Raw genomic sequence first — 16,086 nt, forward strand, 5'->3', positions numbered from 1 at the left:
GGGGTGGGAGGAGAATGTACTGACAACATTTTTCCATTTTTGCTCTCTAATCGGGGAAAAACTATTGGGGGGGGGGGGGGGGGGGGTTAAATATTTTTTAGCAGGGGAAAAATTAATCTTGAGAATCGGCGTTGCGGAGCCGTTTGATTTTGGTGCGGCTCCGGTTCCGGCTCCACGGAGCCGTCTGTGATGATGACGGCTCCGGATTTGGCTCCGGCTCTGATCTAAAATCAACTCGGCATATTTTTTTCTTGCCACGTCTATTTTTTTACTTTTGAATGTTTTAAAAGTTCAAATTTTGATCAAAATGGACTTGAAAAACTTAAAAGGGGCATTTGCACATGACAGAGTTACCAAATTATAATTTATAAAAAAATCTCTTTATTTATCTAGTTCGGAGCCGTTTTTTAACGAAAATTACGGCTCCAGCTCCGGTTCCAGCAAAATATGGCGGCTCCACCGCTCCCGGCTCCGGCTCCGCAACACTGTTGAGAAGAAAATGATAAGGGATAGAGAGATTATTTTACCGTTCATTGTCCTGTCAATATATCTCAGTCTTTTATTTAGATTGGTTCAGAAAAGAGGATGTTCGATGCGAGATACACAGGGTGCAAGGTATAGTCATGCAGGACTTATTTAAGATGTTTTGGAAGATTTTTACAGGAGTTCAATCTTATTATTTAGAAATTTAGTTTAAAACACATTTTTTTGCCTCCACATATTATGATCTGAAACATATTTTTTGCCTTTAACTTATCCATCAGTCAAAATTGACTGTTATTGATACAAAATGTATAGTTTTTCAGCAATAGCATACTAAAAACGTGATCAAGAAAGAAGCCATGTTTTATCTTTAAATTGACAAAAAACGAATTTACTTTAAGTGCCATATCTCTATTATCTGTTTTAATAGCAAACCTACATTTTGATAATACCGTGTTCTTAAGTTTGTGTTTACGTGCCTCCAACTGACTGTAATTCTAGTATTGTTTGTTTATTGACTGATTATAAAAAGCTGAATTCATAAATTGAACTAATTACAATTTCTTAAAATAGGTACCTATAAAATTTACTGTGCCTAATTTATTAAAGAAATTCTTAGCTTATTGTGCTTAAAATGCCAATAATACATTGTGATTTATCCATATTAGAACTGTGATTGATAATGACTCCAGTAACATCTGTTATGTTTCTACCTATATTTTATAAAAATATATATTTTCTATAATTTCAGACAAAAATAAAAATGTCTAACATAGCACAGCAAAGAATACAGAGAGAGTTTAGAGAGGTCGTCAGGAGTAAAGAAATTGCCGAGAGTGGGGTTCATTTAGAATTGGTGAGTGGAGATAGATGGATAAATAGACATGTAGATAGATAGATAGACAGACAGACAGACAGACATATAGATAAATACAGAGAGAGGTTAGGGAGGTCATCAGGGGTAAAGAAATTGCTGAAAGTGAGGTTCATTTAGAATTGGTGAGTGGGGTTAGATAGATAGATACATAGATAGACATATTAGTTAGGTAGATAGATAGACTTATTGATATATAGATAGATAGATAGATACAGAGAGAGGTTAGGGAGGTCATCACATCGGGGTAAAGAAATTGCTGAAAGTGGGGTTCATTTAGAATTGGTGATTGGGGTTAGATAGATAGATACAAAGATAGAAATATTAGTTAGGTAGATAGATAGACTTATAGATATATAGATAGAAATATTAGTTAGGTAGATAGATAGACTTATAGATATATAGATAGATAGATAGATAGATAGATAGATACAGAGAGAGGTTAGGGAGGTCATCACATCAGGGGCAAAGAAATTGCTGAAAGTGGGGTTCATCTAGAATTGGTGAGTGGGGTTAGATAGATAGATAGATACATTGATTGACATATTAGTTAGGTAGATAGATGGATACAGAGATAAATACCTGTTTAAAAAGATAGATGGATACAGGACACATAAATGGGTAATTAAATACAGAGATAGACAATGACATAAAGAAAGGTAGATGGATAGAGATAGAAATATTGATTGATAGATATGGAGATAGATATATAGAATATAGATAGATAGTTAAATTGATACAAAAATATAGATATGGTAAGGAAGATGATTGTCTTCCGACCACCCTTTCTCTTGAGAGTTCTTAAAGGGTGTAGCTGCTAGTCATAAACTAATATTATTAATTTATTTTGTTTATCCAGGTAAAAGATGACCTAACAGAGTTGGCCGGAACCATAGCTGGACCTCCAGACACACCTTACCAGGATTGTTACCATTACAGACAGATAGACAGACAGACTGGTAGATAGACAGACAGATAGATGACAGAGTAACTGACAGACATAAATAAGTTAGAATGAACCATAGCTGGACCTCCAGACACACCTTACCAAAATTGTTACCATTACATACAAATAGACAGACAGACTGGTAGATAGACAAACAGATAGATGACAGAGTAATTGACAGACAGAAAGAAGTTAGAATAAACCATAGCTGGAACTCCAGACACACCTTACAAGGATTGTTACTATTACAGTCAGATAGACAGACAGACTGGTGGATATACAGACAGATAGATAGACAGAGTGATTTACTGACAGATAAACAGACACACCTTACCAGGATTGTTACCAATGATAATACAATGTCCGATAAATTGATGTACATCCCCAATGATGTTACACAAAATTCCCCCTTCTGTAGACTAGAATTAGGAAGTGGTTAAAATGTTTGGACACTCAACCTAATGGACCAACCAATCAAAATTCGATAAAAATCCCCATAGTTTTTAAGTCAACGGATAAGAAAAAGTTCTTATAAAACTTTGGGGACCAGTGTAATAAACAGCCGAATGTCCCCTCCCTTCCTAAATGGTAACAATGTTACAGGGTGGTAAATATAAACTAGAAATAAAAATACCAGACACATATCCTTTTAATCCACCAAAGGTAAGTCTTATTGGTAGGTAGCGCAGCTAAGGGAATAGTAGCTTTCGCAATATTTCGTAAAGTTGTGATTAAGATTCCTGTCAAATGCGCTTATTTGGTCAACATTAAGAACAGTTAAGACTTAATAAGTTCATTTGACTGGAAGCTTGCTCACAAATGTACGCAATATTGCGAAAGCTACTATTTCCTTTATAACTAGAGAATGTCCAACAAACCGTCTTTCAATAACTTTTAATTCTAGTTAGGTAGGTATTATCTTTTTACAATGTCTTTTTTTAATATATTCCTCTTTCTGTAACTTTTAGAGCTTTACATTTATTGAAAGAAAATTTATTTTTAAAAATTATAAAGATTTATTTAAGTAGGATTCGACATTTTTTGGGACCCTGCACGCACAATGATGATAAACAAAAATACCTCTTCTGTAGTTCAAATTATTTATGAAAAGTTTGGATAATCCTTGTTTAGAACTAACAAATAAAGGGGGGGGGGGGAGTTTTGCCACTTTCGCGTAAATAGGTTATTTGGGATAAAAGTTTACTTTTGGTTAGTACTTCACGTATTTTTAATCATTTTTTGGATAACCCCACCCCTTAGCCCCCCGGGGCTCAAATCCCCCTAAAAATGAACCTAACCTTAATTTTCTCAGGAACCATTTGACCAAAAGAGATGATATCTTAAACTTAAGCTTTTATACTTATAAACTAACTTCTGATTTAGAAGTCACCCCCCTGCCACCAACCCCTAGCCCTCCGGGGCTCAAAAAAACCCTAAAAATGAACCTAACCTTAATTTTCTCAGGAACCATTTGACCAACAAAGATGATTTCTTAAACTTAAGCCTTTATGCTTATAAACTAACTTCTAGTTTAAAAGTCACCCCCCTGCCGCCAACCCCTAGCCCTCCGGGGCTCAAAAAAACCCTAAAAATGAACCTAACCTTAATTTTCTCAGGAACCATTTGACCAACAGAGATGATTTCTTAAACTTAAGCTTTTATGCTTATAAACTAACTTCTGATTTAGAAGTCACCCCCCTGCCACCAACCCCAAACCCTCCGGGGCTCAAAAAAACCCTAAAAATGAACCTAACCTTAATTTTCTCAGGAACCATTTGACCAACAGAGATGATTTCTTAAACTTAAGCTTTTATGCTTATAAACTAACTTCTAGTTTAGAAGTCAGCCCCCTGCCACAAACCCCTAGCCCTCCGGGACTCAAAAAAACTCTAAAAATGAACCTAACCTTAATTTTCTCAGGAACCATTTTACCAATAGAGATGATTTCTTGAACTTAAGCTTTTATGCTTATCAAATAAGTTAAGGTTTAGAAATCGTCCCCCTGTCGCCAACCCCTAGCCCCCCGGGGCTCAAAAAAACCCTAAAAATGAACCTAACCTTAATATAAATTTCTTATTTAAAGAGTTAGAGGTACACTTATTAGACCAAATATGCTTCTTTTTGGATGTTATTGACATATCTCCTGAAAAAATTAGAATCGGCCTCCAGGTTCAGGTGCTGCAGGCCTCCAGGTCCACTCGGGAGACAGGTAAAAATTTAAATTTCTTATTTGAAGGTTTAGAGGTACACTTATTATACCAAATATGCATCTTTTTGGATGTTATTGACATATCTGCTGAAAAAATAAGAATCGGCCTCCAGTTTAAGGTGCTGCAGGCCTCCAGGTCCACTCTGGAGACAGGTAAAAATTAAAATTTCTTTTTTGAAGAATTAGAGGTAAACTTATTAAACCAAATATGCATCTTTTTGGATGTTATTGACATATCTCTTGAAAAAATTAGAATTGGCCTCCAGGTTCAGGTGCTGCAGGCCTCCAGGTCCACTCTGGAGACAGGTAAAAATTAAAAGTTCTTATTTAAAGATATGTGTTCTAGGCAGGGTCTAGGTGACCTCCAGGCGACTGCTGGATAGGAAAAATTAAACAAATTGTATTTTTTGAATTTATAGAAAGTTGTGCTCTAAGCAGGCTCAAGGTGTCCTCTAGGAGCCTTTTAGACAGACCTTAAATGTCTTTTTTATAATGTTTAGGTATGCTTTTTAAAGTATAATTCTGTCTCAGATGTAATATTACAGATACTCAAAATGGGGCAAGCGTTTTTGATGTGATTCAGATTATAAAGTCTAGATGAAAGTGGAGTCATTTTAAGAATTTAATTCAGAGGGGTTGATCTTATCTTATATGTCAATAACATCCAAAAAGAAGCATATTTGGTTTAATAACTCTTTAAATAAGAAATTTTAATTTTCACCTGTCGAGAGTGGACCTGGAGGCCTGCAGCACCTGAACCTGGAGGCCAATTCTAATTTTTTCAGGAGATATGTCAATAACATCCAAAGAGATGCATATTTGGTTTAATAAGTGTACCTATAAACCTTCAAATAAGAAATTAAAATTTTTACCTGTCTCCTGAGTAGACCTGGAGGCCTGCAGCACCTGAACCTGGAGGCCGATTATATTTTTGTTCAGCAGATATGTCAATAACATCCAAAAAGAGGCATATTTGGTTTAATAAGTGTACCTCTAACTCTTCAAATAAGAAATTTTAATTATGGTTAGGTTCATTTTTTTTTTTGAGCCCCGGGGGACAAGGGGTTGCCGGCAGGGGGGCTATTTCTAAACTTAAACTTAGTTCATAAGCATAAAAGCTTAAGTTTAAGAAATCATCTCTATTGGACAAATAGTTCCTCAGAAAATTGAGGTTAGGTTCATTTTTAGGGTTTTTTGAGCCCCGGAGGGCTAGGGGTTGGCGGCAGGGGGGCTACTTCTAAACTAGAAGTTAGTTTATAAGCATAAAAGCTTAAGTTTAAGAAATCATCTCTATTGGTAAAATGGTTCCTGAGAAAATTAAGGTTAGGTTCATTTTTAGGGTTTTTTTGAGCCCCAGAGGGCTAGGGGTTGGCGGCAAGGGGATGACTTCTTAACTTAAACTCAATTTAAAGCATAAAAGCTTAAGTTTAAGAAATCATCTCTATTGGTCAAATGGTTCCTGAGAAAATTAAGGTTAGGTTCATTTTTAGGGTTTTTTTGAGCCCCGGAGGGCAAGGGGTTGGCGGCAGGGGGGTGACTTCTAAATCAGAAGTTAGTTTATAAGCATAAAAGCTTAAGTTTAAGAAATCATCTCTGTTGGTCAAATGGTTCCTGAGAAAATTAAGGTTAGGTTCATTTTTAGGGTTTATTTGAGCCCCGGAGGGCTAGGGGTTAGCGGCAGGGGGGTGACTTCTAAACTAGAAGTTAGTTTATAAGCATAAAGGCTTAAGTTTAAGAAATCATCTCTGTTGGTCAAATGGTTCCTGAGAAAATTAAGGTTAGGTTCATTTTTAGGGTTTTTTTGAGCCCCGGAGGGCTAGGGGTTGGTGGCAGGGGGGTGACTTCTAAATCAGAAGTTAGTTTATAAGCATAAAAGCTTAAGTTTAAGAAATCATCTCTGTTGGTCAAATGGTTCCTGAGAAAATTAAGGTTAGGTTAATTTTTAGGGTTTTTTTGAGCCCCGGAGGGCTAGGGGTTGGCGGCAGGGGGCTGACTTCTAAACTAGAAGTTAGTTTATAAGCATAAAAGCTTAAGTTTAAGAAATCATCTCTGTTGGTCAAATGGTTCCTAAGAAAATTAAGGTTAGGTTAGGGTAAGGCGGGGGAAGTTTCGGTAAGGGGCTATTTTCGGTAATTTCGACCTACCTTCATTAAATGACCTTTTTCTCCATGTTCCTTTCAAGTGACAGAAAAAAACATAAAAGCAAATTTGTTCCTTATTAAATTGCCTACAAAAAAGTATGAATTTTTTGTGAGATGAATATTAAGGGTACTTATTGGGTCTCAAAGTCGGACGAAAATTTTTTTTTTCTTCAAAAATTATTTAGTAGGTGTGTAAAGATCGACGTACACAAAAATTGGTAAGACCTAGAGCTGATCCGTAAAAACCTTTTGAACTAAGAATTGCCCGCTCTTTCCAAATCTGTTGAGAGCTTTAAAATCGGGGTAATATTTTTTTCAAAAATGACCAAAGTTGGCGCCGGGGGAAATTTCGGTAATTTCAAAAGAAATTAAAATTCATCTTTTAAGGTCATGTTTTCATGTTTTCTTTTGTCAAATCTATTATTCCATATGGACTTTTTAAGAATTAGGCCTAAAAATGAATAGAACAGATAAAAAACAAAAAAGAAATTAATTTTATTTTTTGAAGTAAATTTTTGCGAGGAAAAAATCAAAATTTCTGGTCCTTTGAAAAAAAATATTTTTGACATAGGAGGAATAGTCCGATCTTTATGAATGTGAAATACGTTTTTTTCTTATATTAATTTAAAGTTTTTTTTTAAAAAATTTTCGAAAAAAAATCGAAAATTCGCGTCTTTCAAAACAATTCATTTTTAACATAGAAGAAATAGTCCGATCATTATGAAATTTTTTGTGGATAATCCCTATAACCTGTACTAATTATGATTATTTATGTTCGACTGGCCGTTTGGCCGTTTTTCGTCGATTTTTTTTAGGTTGAAAAAAATTACCGAAAATTCCCCCGCTGGTGGGGAATTTTCGGTAACTTTTTTGCGGTCAATTTCGGCAAACTTCTAAAAGTCCTAGGATAAGGTCCTTTTAGGAACTGATAGTCCTTTCCATAAGCTTTCTACCGGTCTTGGTTTCATTTGAAAATATTAATATTTACCCCAGTTTTTTCAAAAAAAAACGAAAAAATACCGAAATTTCCCCCCCCCCTTACCCTAATTTTTAGGGTTTTTTTGAGCCCCGGAGGGCTAGGGGTTGGTGGCAGGGGGGTGACTTCTAAACTAGAAGTTAGTTTATAAGCATAAAAGCTTAAGTTTAAGAAATCATCTCTAAAGGTAAAATGGTTCCTGAGAAAATTAAGGTTAGGTTCATTTTTAGGGTTTTTTTTAGCCCCGGAGGGCTAGGGGTTGGTGGCAGGGGGGTGACTTCTAAATCAGAAGTTAGTTTATAAGCATAAAAGCTTAAGTTTAGGAAATCATCTCTTTTGGTCAAATGGTTCCTGAGAAAATTAAGGTTAGGTTCATTTTTAGGGGGATTTTGAGCCCCGGGGGGCTAGGGGGTGGGGTTATCCAAAAAATGATTAAAAATACGTGAAGTACTAACCAAAAGTAAACTTTTATCCCAAATAACCTATAATCTAAAATCAATACCTAGTCCACAGAACACTGTTTACGCGAAAGTGGCAAAACTTCCCCCCCCCCCTTATTAATTAACGAACACGATTTTTGTTGAACCAATGAATAAGATATTGGGGTCATAAAACTTTGGGTAGTATGTGTAATTTACAGTCAAATGTCACATCCCTCCCGCTATATGATCCGATAATAATAAATGTTCCAGTATGGCTTCGTAACCGATTAATATCCGCTGGATTAGAACCGGTTCTCAGCCAAACTAAAAAATCATGTATATTGTCGTATTTTAGGCAATTTTCCACAAATATTAAAATAAAATTAATGAGATGAATACCAGTGTTGTAAGTCAGACCCTTCGGCCCCCCCCTGAGGCTAACAATTCTGGTTTTAATTAAATATTTTTTTAATTTGATATCCGCAGAAAGCTGTCTCTAATACGATGCTCACTGTTTTAGGTGAGATTCATCACAAAAATTTGGCATCCCAATATTTCTAGTGTAACAGGTATTCATAGTTTAAACTTTTTGTTAGAGAAGCTTCTTTACACAACATGTCAACAAAAATTATTTCAGTATGGCTGGGAATCAGCGTTGTGGAGCCGGGAGTTGTGGAGCCGCAATATTTTGCCGGAACTGGAGCCGTAATTTTCGTTAAAAAACGGCTCCGGTTAGCAAAATTTTTATAAATTATAATTTGGTAACCGTTTTGTCATGTGCAAATGCCCCTTTTAAGTTTTCAAGTCCATTTTTATCAAAAAATGAACTTTTAAAACCTTTAAAAGTCAAAATTAGACTTGGGGGGAAAAATATGTTGAGTTTTTCTTGATTTTAGGTCGGAGCCGAAGCCGCACCAAAATCAAACGGCTCTGCAACGCTGATGGGAATTATTTTCATCTTAAAATAAAACAAATACAAAACTATTTATAAGAACACTAGATCTCGTACACTGTTAATCTACACAAAAGGCATTCGTTTTTTATTTGGTTGGAGGCAGACCCTCAATTTTCCAGATTTGTTGGCAAAGTAGTAAGCATTTTTTTTAGAATTGACTTTTTATTGGGAGGTAAGTGGTAACCACCCCAAAAATAGTTATAAACCTTCCCAGGACCTATAAGAAACTGCATAGTAAAGGAGAAACATATTGGTTCACCGGATAGCAAAATCCTTAGATACATACAGACAAACATACATCCTGTTATTTTCTTTATATAAGGCTACCCTTGTATTGTATTTTATATTTTAAGGAGCTATTTGTTTGGATATATTGAAAGACCAGTGGGCAGCCGCCATGACTCTTCGTACAGTTTTACTCAGTATCCAAGCTCTTCTAGCTGCCCCAGAGCCAAGTGATCCTCAGGTAGGGTGTGACTGACAGACAGATAAACAGACAGACAGAGAGATAAAACAGACAGACAGTGGGCATCTATCTATCTAGGATGCAGTGGTAGCGCGTCAGTACCAGGAAAATCTATCTGTCTTTCTAACTATCTAGCTATATATCTGTCTTATCTATCTATCTAACTAACTATCTATCAATCTTACTATCTATCTATCTAGGATGCAGTGGTAGCACGGCAGTACCAGGATAATCAACAAATATTTAAGGAGACTGCCCAGCACTGGGCCAATGTGTATGCTGGGTCTAATTATAAGGTAGATTGCAGGGATATAAAGAGATAAGACAAGGGCCAATTTTATGTGCATTCCCAATGATGGTACACAAAATACTCCTTCTGTAGATAACAATTAGTGGTTGAAATGTTTGATCACTTAACTTATTAAACCAACCAATCAAAAATACCGAAATTTGTTGAGCCAACGAATAAAAAAACGTTATAATAAAACTTTGGGGATTATTGTAATAAACAGCCCATTGTCACCTGTCTCTCTGGGTAGATTGACTGAAGTATTAATTAAATAACAGATAGAGATTTATACAGAAAAACTAAATAGATGTATTAAAGTATTAGATGGTTAGACAGATAGATTGTTAGATAGACGGATGTATATCAATCTTTAATAAAGTTGCTCACTATGATTATCTATAGGTATGTAGATATATAGATCGACTTTTAGATTGAAAGATTTATAGACTTTTAGATTAATAGATGTTTAGATTATTTCGATTTTTAAAGATAATACCTAGTTACCTGCACAAAAACATTATAAAAATTAAATTAAACTCTTTTTTTTTTAAAAAACAATGATAGACAGATAGATAGCATCATTATTTGTAGATTAATAGATGGATTAAAAAAATTTTATATAAATTATTTTTCTTTTTCAGAACCCTAGCTTTGACAAGATGTTATCACAGCTCAAGGAAAAACATTTTTTAATTACAAATTCTACATTTGGTACCTAGATGTTAAATTTTTGAGAAGAAGTTGCTGTTGGTTAATTTTACTATCGTTTGGCTTCTATAAGGGTGTTACAAGTTTATATTCAAGTTAACTGCCTTTTACTAAAGATTTAGTTATTTCCTTATTTTACTGTTATTTTAGGCTTTATTATAGATTTTGAATGATCAGTTCGTTTACATGATTATTTTTGGGGACTATGCGCCCCTCCTAGAGTTTATTAGCCTAAAGCGGACCAGAGGTGGATTCTTTAAAAAAAATTTACCTCTCTAATCGCTTAGTGGGGCAAAATTGTTTTCGTGAAAAAAACCACCAAATCACATTAAAAATCTACAAAAATTAAAGAAAATCATAGAAGGGTTATTAACATAAGATTTTATTTAATTTTTGTAGATTTTTTATGTAATTTTGGAGGTTTTTTCACGAAAACAATTTTGCCCTACTAAGCGATTAGTGGGCCAAATTTATTTTAAGAATCCACCTCAGTACTATACTAATTGAAAATTTCTAATCGATCTGTCCAGAAGTAAAGTTTTCTTACTTCATTGAAATAATAACAGACATCCAGAGCTTGATCTTTAAATCGTTTTTATGGTGCGCTGAATCAGAGGTGAACTGTAGGTGCACTGGTAGTAAGCCACAGCGCACCTGATTTTTAAAAGATTTTCGGCGCGGTGTTGTTAAATTGCTTGCGCACTCACTAAAATATCGATCCGCGCCAGTACAACTTTATTACTTAAGCAGTGTCAGTAAGGTATTTTATATAAAATGCCGTGTCAGTATGGTATTTTATATAAAACATTAATATATAATTTATTTTAAAAATAACTATAAAAATGTTTTCACGATAGTTTTGCAATAAAATATTAAAGTAATTAAAAAAATATATTTCTTTAATAAATAAATCACCCCGATTTGGTTCGGCAATGCCACTCGGTGAGGGGCATTGCCGCGCCGGTACCGCGCCACTGGGTGCGCCAAATCGCCCATGCAAATTCGATTTAAAGATTGTTATTTAATAATTTGATGGTGCGCTGAATGAATCGCCCTAGTTTAAATCACCTATAAACGATTTAAAGATCAAGCTCTGGAAAATTCTTATATTAAAGAAACAGGATGACTGTAAAAAGGGCCTAGCTTGTTTACAGTAAAGTTTCTTATAGGTCCATGAAATGTTTATAACTATTTTTGGGTATGGAATCTTCACCCACTCAAAAGAAATTGCCCGTAGAAAACATGACCCCCTTAAAATTGTAAACCTTTACTCCCTCAAGTTCCACTAGAAGAGGCCCTTATTTGCTGCTTAATTTAGGGTTGGTTTGATATAATAAAAAAATGTGTTGACCGCCTGCAGGATATGGGTGTTGAGGAGACAGCCGCCAGAGTGGCGCTCTCCAGCTGTGCCTGGGACCTGCAGAAGGCCACCGAACAGCTGTTCAACTAGTCAAATCTTATCTCACGGCTAAAAAAACCGGTTTTGAAAGAAAAATTGGTTTTCAACGATGAGATTTGTTAAATATTACGTCTCTTGGTGTAATATGGGGTAATTTACACCCCCATAAACTTAGAATAGGAAGCGTGCCTTCCTTTAAGGTAACAAGCACTCTAGCAAATCTCTGTGCATGTCACCGATGGCATCATTACTTGTAAGTAATCGAAAATTCTGCTGTTAATTTTTAGGTAAAATAATCAGTAATAATACCTATACAGTGATGATTCAATATTGACATTTTATTATTGTTTAATTCAACTTACAAATTGTTGATAAAAAGTTATTTTTAAGTGTTAATAACATCTAGTTAAGGGGCTTATCATTTATTTGTATTCAAGGGGGGGGGGGGAAGTTCTGACACATTTGCGTAAACGGTGAGTATAGGCTTTATCTTTGGACTGAGAGGATAGGCTATTAGGGATAAAATCATTCTTATATGATGAATTTCCCCCAGATTTAAGATTTTTTGGATAGGCCTCCAGGTTCCGGAGCTCCCGGCCTCCAGGTGGTCTCTGAGTGTACAGGTATAAATGAAAAAAAAAAATTTTTTTTTTTAAGTTACAGGTCAACTTATAAAACAAAATATGCATCTTTTTTAATATTATTCACATATTTGAAGAAAAATATGCATATTTTGTTTTATAAGTTGATTTTTAACTTTAAAAAAAAATAATTGGAGGCCTATCCAAAAAATCTTAAATCTGGGGGAAATTCATCATATAAGAATGATTTTATCCCTAATAGCCTATCCTCTCAGTCCAAAGATAAAGCCTATACTCACCGTTTACGCAAATGTGTCAGAACTTCCCCCCCCCCCCCCTTGTTGATATTAGTAAAAACTAGAGGCGGATTTTTAAAAAATGATCAGGGGTGTATATTCTACATGGGATCCCCTGTTCAGGGGGGGGGGGAAAAAAATAAAAAATAAGTGGTTGGAGGGAAAAAAAATGTAAAAATTAAGAAAACTGAAAATATTTTTTCCATTTCCCCCCCCTCCTTGGTAAAAAAACTTTAAAAAATGTGTGGTAGGAGGGATAAAATAAATAAAATATGGAGTTCTTTAAATATTTTTCCATTTTCCCCCTACTTGGTGAGAAAAAACTAGGGGGGGAAGAAAAATAAAAAATTTTGTAGCAGGGGAAAAAAAATAAATCTTGTGCAGAATATACACCCCTGAAAATGATTTAGAGAATTGCGACAGGGTAACTAAACTATCTGAATAAGAATTTGTAGAAAAATTCTTCTAATATTAGTTTTAAAATCTTCGAAAATTTTTATAACAACTAACAATAGGTTTATAAATTTAAAAAAAAAGAATTTTAATGGCAGAAATTAACAAAATAATTTTGGTGGTGCTGTTACCCTTTTGCCGTTTCTCATATTTTTAAGGATCCGCCTCAAATTTATATTTTTAAAAGCATTTCGTAGTGCCACTAAAGAAAAAAATGTTTTTTTAAAAGTTTGTAGGTAATAAGTTTTAAAACTAAATAGGCAGGTACCTACATTTTTAAAAAACTTGCTAATGAACATTATGAAATAATCTTCTATTGAAAACAGTTTATAAAACCAGTGTCATTTAATGAACTAATAATATATATTATGCAATTTGTAATCAAATATTAGTTACTAGGTAAAGTTAAATAATAAAAACTTAGCGCATCGTATTATAGACAATTTTCCGCGGTTAGTAAAATAAAAAGTAATGGATCAAATTCTTTTTTTCTAAGTCGAATGCACATGGCCAATAATACAGAATTGATTCTTTGATTTTTATGTTTTTTCATGGAAAATTTCTACAATACGATACGCTATATAATTTTCCAGTATGACGCAGAACACTGTGTGCCCAGAATTCCAAAATAAAACAAAAACTCATAGTTCTGTTAATTTTGCTTCAAATTGGGTAAAATCTTTTGGGTTGGGTCACTAATTACCCCAAGTTTTGATATCTTTAAAAAAAAGGCGGCGGAATCGCCGCTCCCGCCGTTAACAGCCATTTTCTGCCGCCAAAAAAACAACATTATCTCAAATGATTCCATAATTCGGCAAGAAATCAGAAATTTTTTTTTGTGGCGGCTGCTTAAAACGGCGGCGGGCCCGCCGCTCCCGCCGTTTTCAAAATACCAAAAATTGGGGTGATTAATGACACCCTAAAACGATTTGGGTCCAATATCTTAAAAGCACAAGAGAAGCACTGAATTTACCTAAGGTATACCTTGATAAATGAGAATTTGAAAATGAAGTCCACCTACACTCACAGGGTTGGTTATAAGGGGAAATTAAAAAAAAAATAATGATTACAAATTGCCTAATTCAGCGAAGAATGCAATAAAAAAATTTTTGTTGGTAGCGGAAAACGGCCGTGAACGGCGGTTCCGCCGCAGTTTTTTTTTAGATTCCAAAAATTTTACCCAATTATCTCTAAAACTAAGTGAGTAGCGCCCAAAATAAAATTGCTGGTATGTTTTGTTTCAAGTCACCCCCTCCCGTAAATAAATTATCAATGAAATACTTATATATCAATTGATTTGTTTCAGGGAGGGAGGGGACATTGGGCTGTTTATTACACTAGTCCCCAAACCTTTATATTAATGTTTTATTATTCATTGGTTTAGCCACTTTAGGGGCTTTTACTGAATTTAAATTGTGTTTTTTCAAATGTTGAGTGTCCAAACGTTTAAACCACTAATTGTAATCTACAGAAGGGGTAATTTTGTGTATCATCATTGGATAAGTTTATCAATTTATCGGCCATTAACTTATCCCTTTAAATCCCTTGATTTGTTGACATTAATAACTATAAACAAGGAAACATGTTAATAACATTTTGTTAAATAATTTTCTATTTTCCTATAACCCATTTTACTGTACTTTTTCATTAAAAAAATTACATATTATTGACAAAACAATTCTTGTTTTAAAAATAAAAGCAAATATATTACAAATCACCCCAAAAGCACTAAAAACTTTAATCCAAGGCCTTGCAATCAAAGGATTGATTGTCTGCAATAGGGCCTTTATCAGGAAGGAAGGGGACATTGGGCTGTTGATCACTCTAGTCCCCAAAGTTTTATAATAACATTTTCTTGTTTGTTTATTAAGTTGAGTGTAATAACTTTTCAACCAATAATTGTAATCTACAGAAGAGTAAGTTTGTGTATCATTATTGGTAATGTTCATTTCATCAATTTATCTGCCATTCTCTTATCCCTTTAGATCTCTAGGCCTTCATACATTTATTAACAAATTTGCTTAAATCTTTAAGTTTCTTTACAAGTTTGCTCAACTCTTTTAATTCTTTAGGGCGTGCATATGGGAGTGGAATAGGTGGAATTAGTTTTATCAAATTTAAACATTTAAAATATTATTCATTTGATTTAAAAGGAATGGTAATTGATTAGAAGCAACAGGTTCAATTACATAGCTTAAATGAATATTTCTGGGCGTGTGCATGGGGGGCCTCCCCCCACACTCCGGGGGTGGGGGGGGGGGCAAGGATATCCTTTAAAGACTTTAAGCAATAAGAATAAGGGATTGTATCAAAAAATTGAATTGAGAACTATAAATATCACGATAAAATGATTTGTAAAAAGTTATTTTATTTTGTCTTTTTTGTGTAAAATTGCTATAAAATGGGTCCGACCGCTCCTACAAAAATGCGAGAAAAAAATTTCAGCTAACGATGCCGCCATTGAAACCAACGGGATTCATTCACTGAGTGCCTTGGTTAAACATGTGTAAAGGTCTGATATGCGGCATCGTTAGCTGAAAAAAGATCAAACTATTTGAAGTTGAGAGTAACATTACAAAATATCATAATTCCTGATTCTTTAAGGGGGGCTGCTTTGACATAAATTTTTTCATAGATTTTATAAGTAAACGTATAAAAACTAATTTAAAATCGTATAGTTTATTCAATAAGCTTTCAAAAAAGGTATAACATATTACTGGAGCTCAATTTTTGGTAGTTTGACGATAATTTAAAGTTTGCATATAAAATGTAATTTTAATAGTTAGGCTTTATTACAAAATCCTAAGATTCTAGGTAGGCTACTTCTCGAAGCTGTAAAATTATAAGTAATTGATATTTTCACCTCTAGCTTTGGGAATCCTTCTCAA

General features: G+C 34.3%; 3 protein-coding genes across 3 annotated transcripts in view; all 3 read left to right on the top strand.

The window, feature by feature from the left end:
* Positions 1-1,247, top strand: part of LOC145305624 (L-lactate oxidase-like) — a 142,266-nt gene extending 141,019 nt beyond the window's left edge. Inside the window, exon 15 of the mRNA XM_080147308.1 lies at positions 568-1,247. Within this exon, the coding sequence (XP_080003434.1) occupies positions 568-640 (73 nt within the window). The 3' untranslated portion in view covers positions 641-1,247. The remainder of the gene's footprint in view (positions 1-567) is intronic.
* On the top strand, positions 1,247-12,302 carry Ubc4 (ubiquitin conjugating enzyme 4). The gene is made up of 9 exons (XM_080147011.1): positions 1,247-1,339; positions 1,562-1,642; positions 2,217-2,276; positions 2,904-2,966; positions 8,572-8,620; positions 9,360-9,472; positions 9,673-9,768; positions 10,403-10,436; positions 11,828-12,302. The coding sequence occupies exons 1-9, from the start codon at positions 1,247-1,249 to the stop codon at positions 11,917-11,919; spliced, it is 681 nt and encodes a 226-aa protein (XP_080003137.1). The 3' UTR covers positions 11,920-12,302.
* Positions 12,303-12,864: 562 nt separating this feature from the next.
* LOC145305626 (ADP-ribosylation factor-like protein 6) overlaps positions 12,865-16,086 on the top strand; it is a 91,528-nt gene continuing 88,306 nt past the window's right edge. Inside the window, exon 1 of the mRNA XM_080147325.1 lies at positions 12,865-13,597. The gene's annotated coding sequence lies outside the window, so the exon portion shown is untranslated. The remainder of the gene's footprint in view (positions 13,598-16,086) is intronic.

Source organism: Acartia tonsa, chromosome 14 (genome assembly GCF_053477335.1).
Source record: "Acartia tonsa isolate MP-2025a chromosome 14, ASM5347733v1, whole genome shotgun sequence".
Lineage (NCBI taxonomy): Eukaryota > Metazoa > Arthropoda > Copepoda > Calanoida > Acartiidae > Acartia > Acartia tonsa.

Excerpts from the sequence above, each read along its gene's own strand:
- Ubc4 (XM_080147011.1), top strand. The coding sequence starts at position 1,247 with ATGTCTAACATAGCACAGCAAAGAATACAGAGAGAGTTTAGAGAGGTC. Across the intron at positions 9,769-10,402 it reads ATGCTGGGTCTAATTATAAG|AACCCTAGCTTTGACAAGAT; the intron begins GTAGATTGCAGG and ends TTTCTTTTTCAG. Across the intron at positions 10,437-11,827 it reads CAAGATGTTATCACAGCTCA|AGGATATGGGTGTTGAGGAG; the intron begins AGGAAAAACATT and ends TTGACCGCCTGC.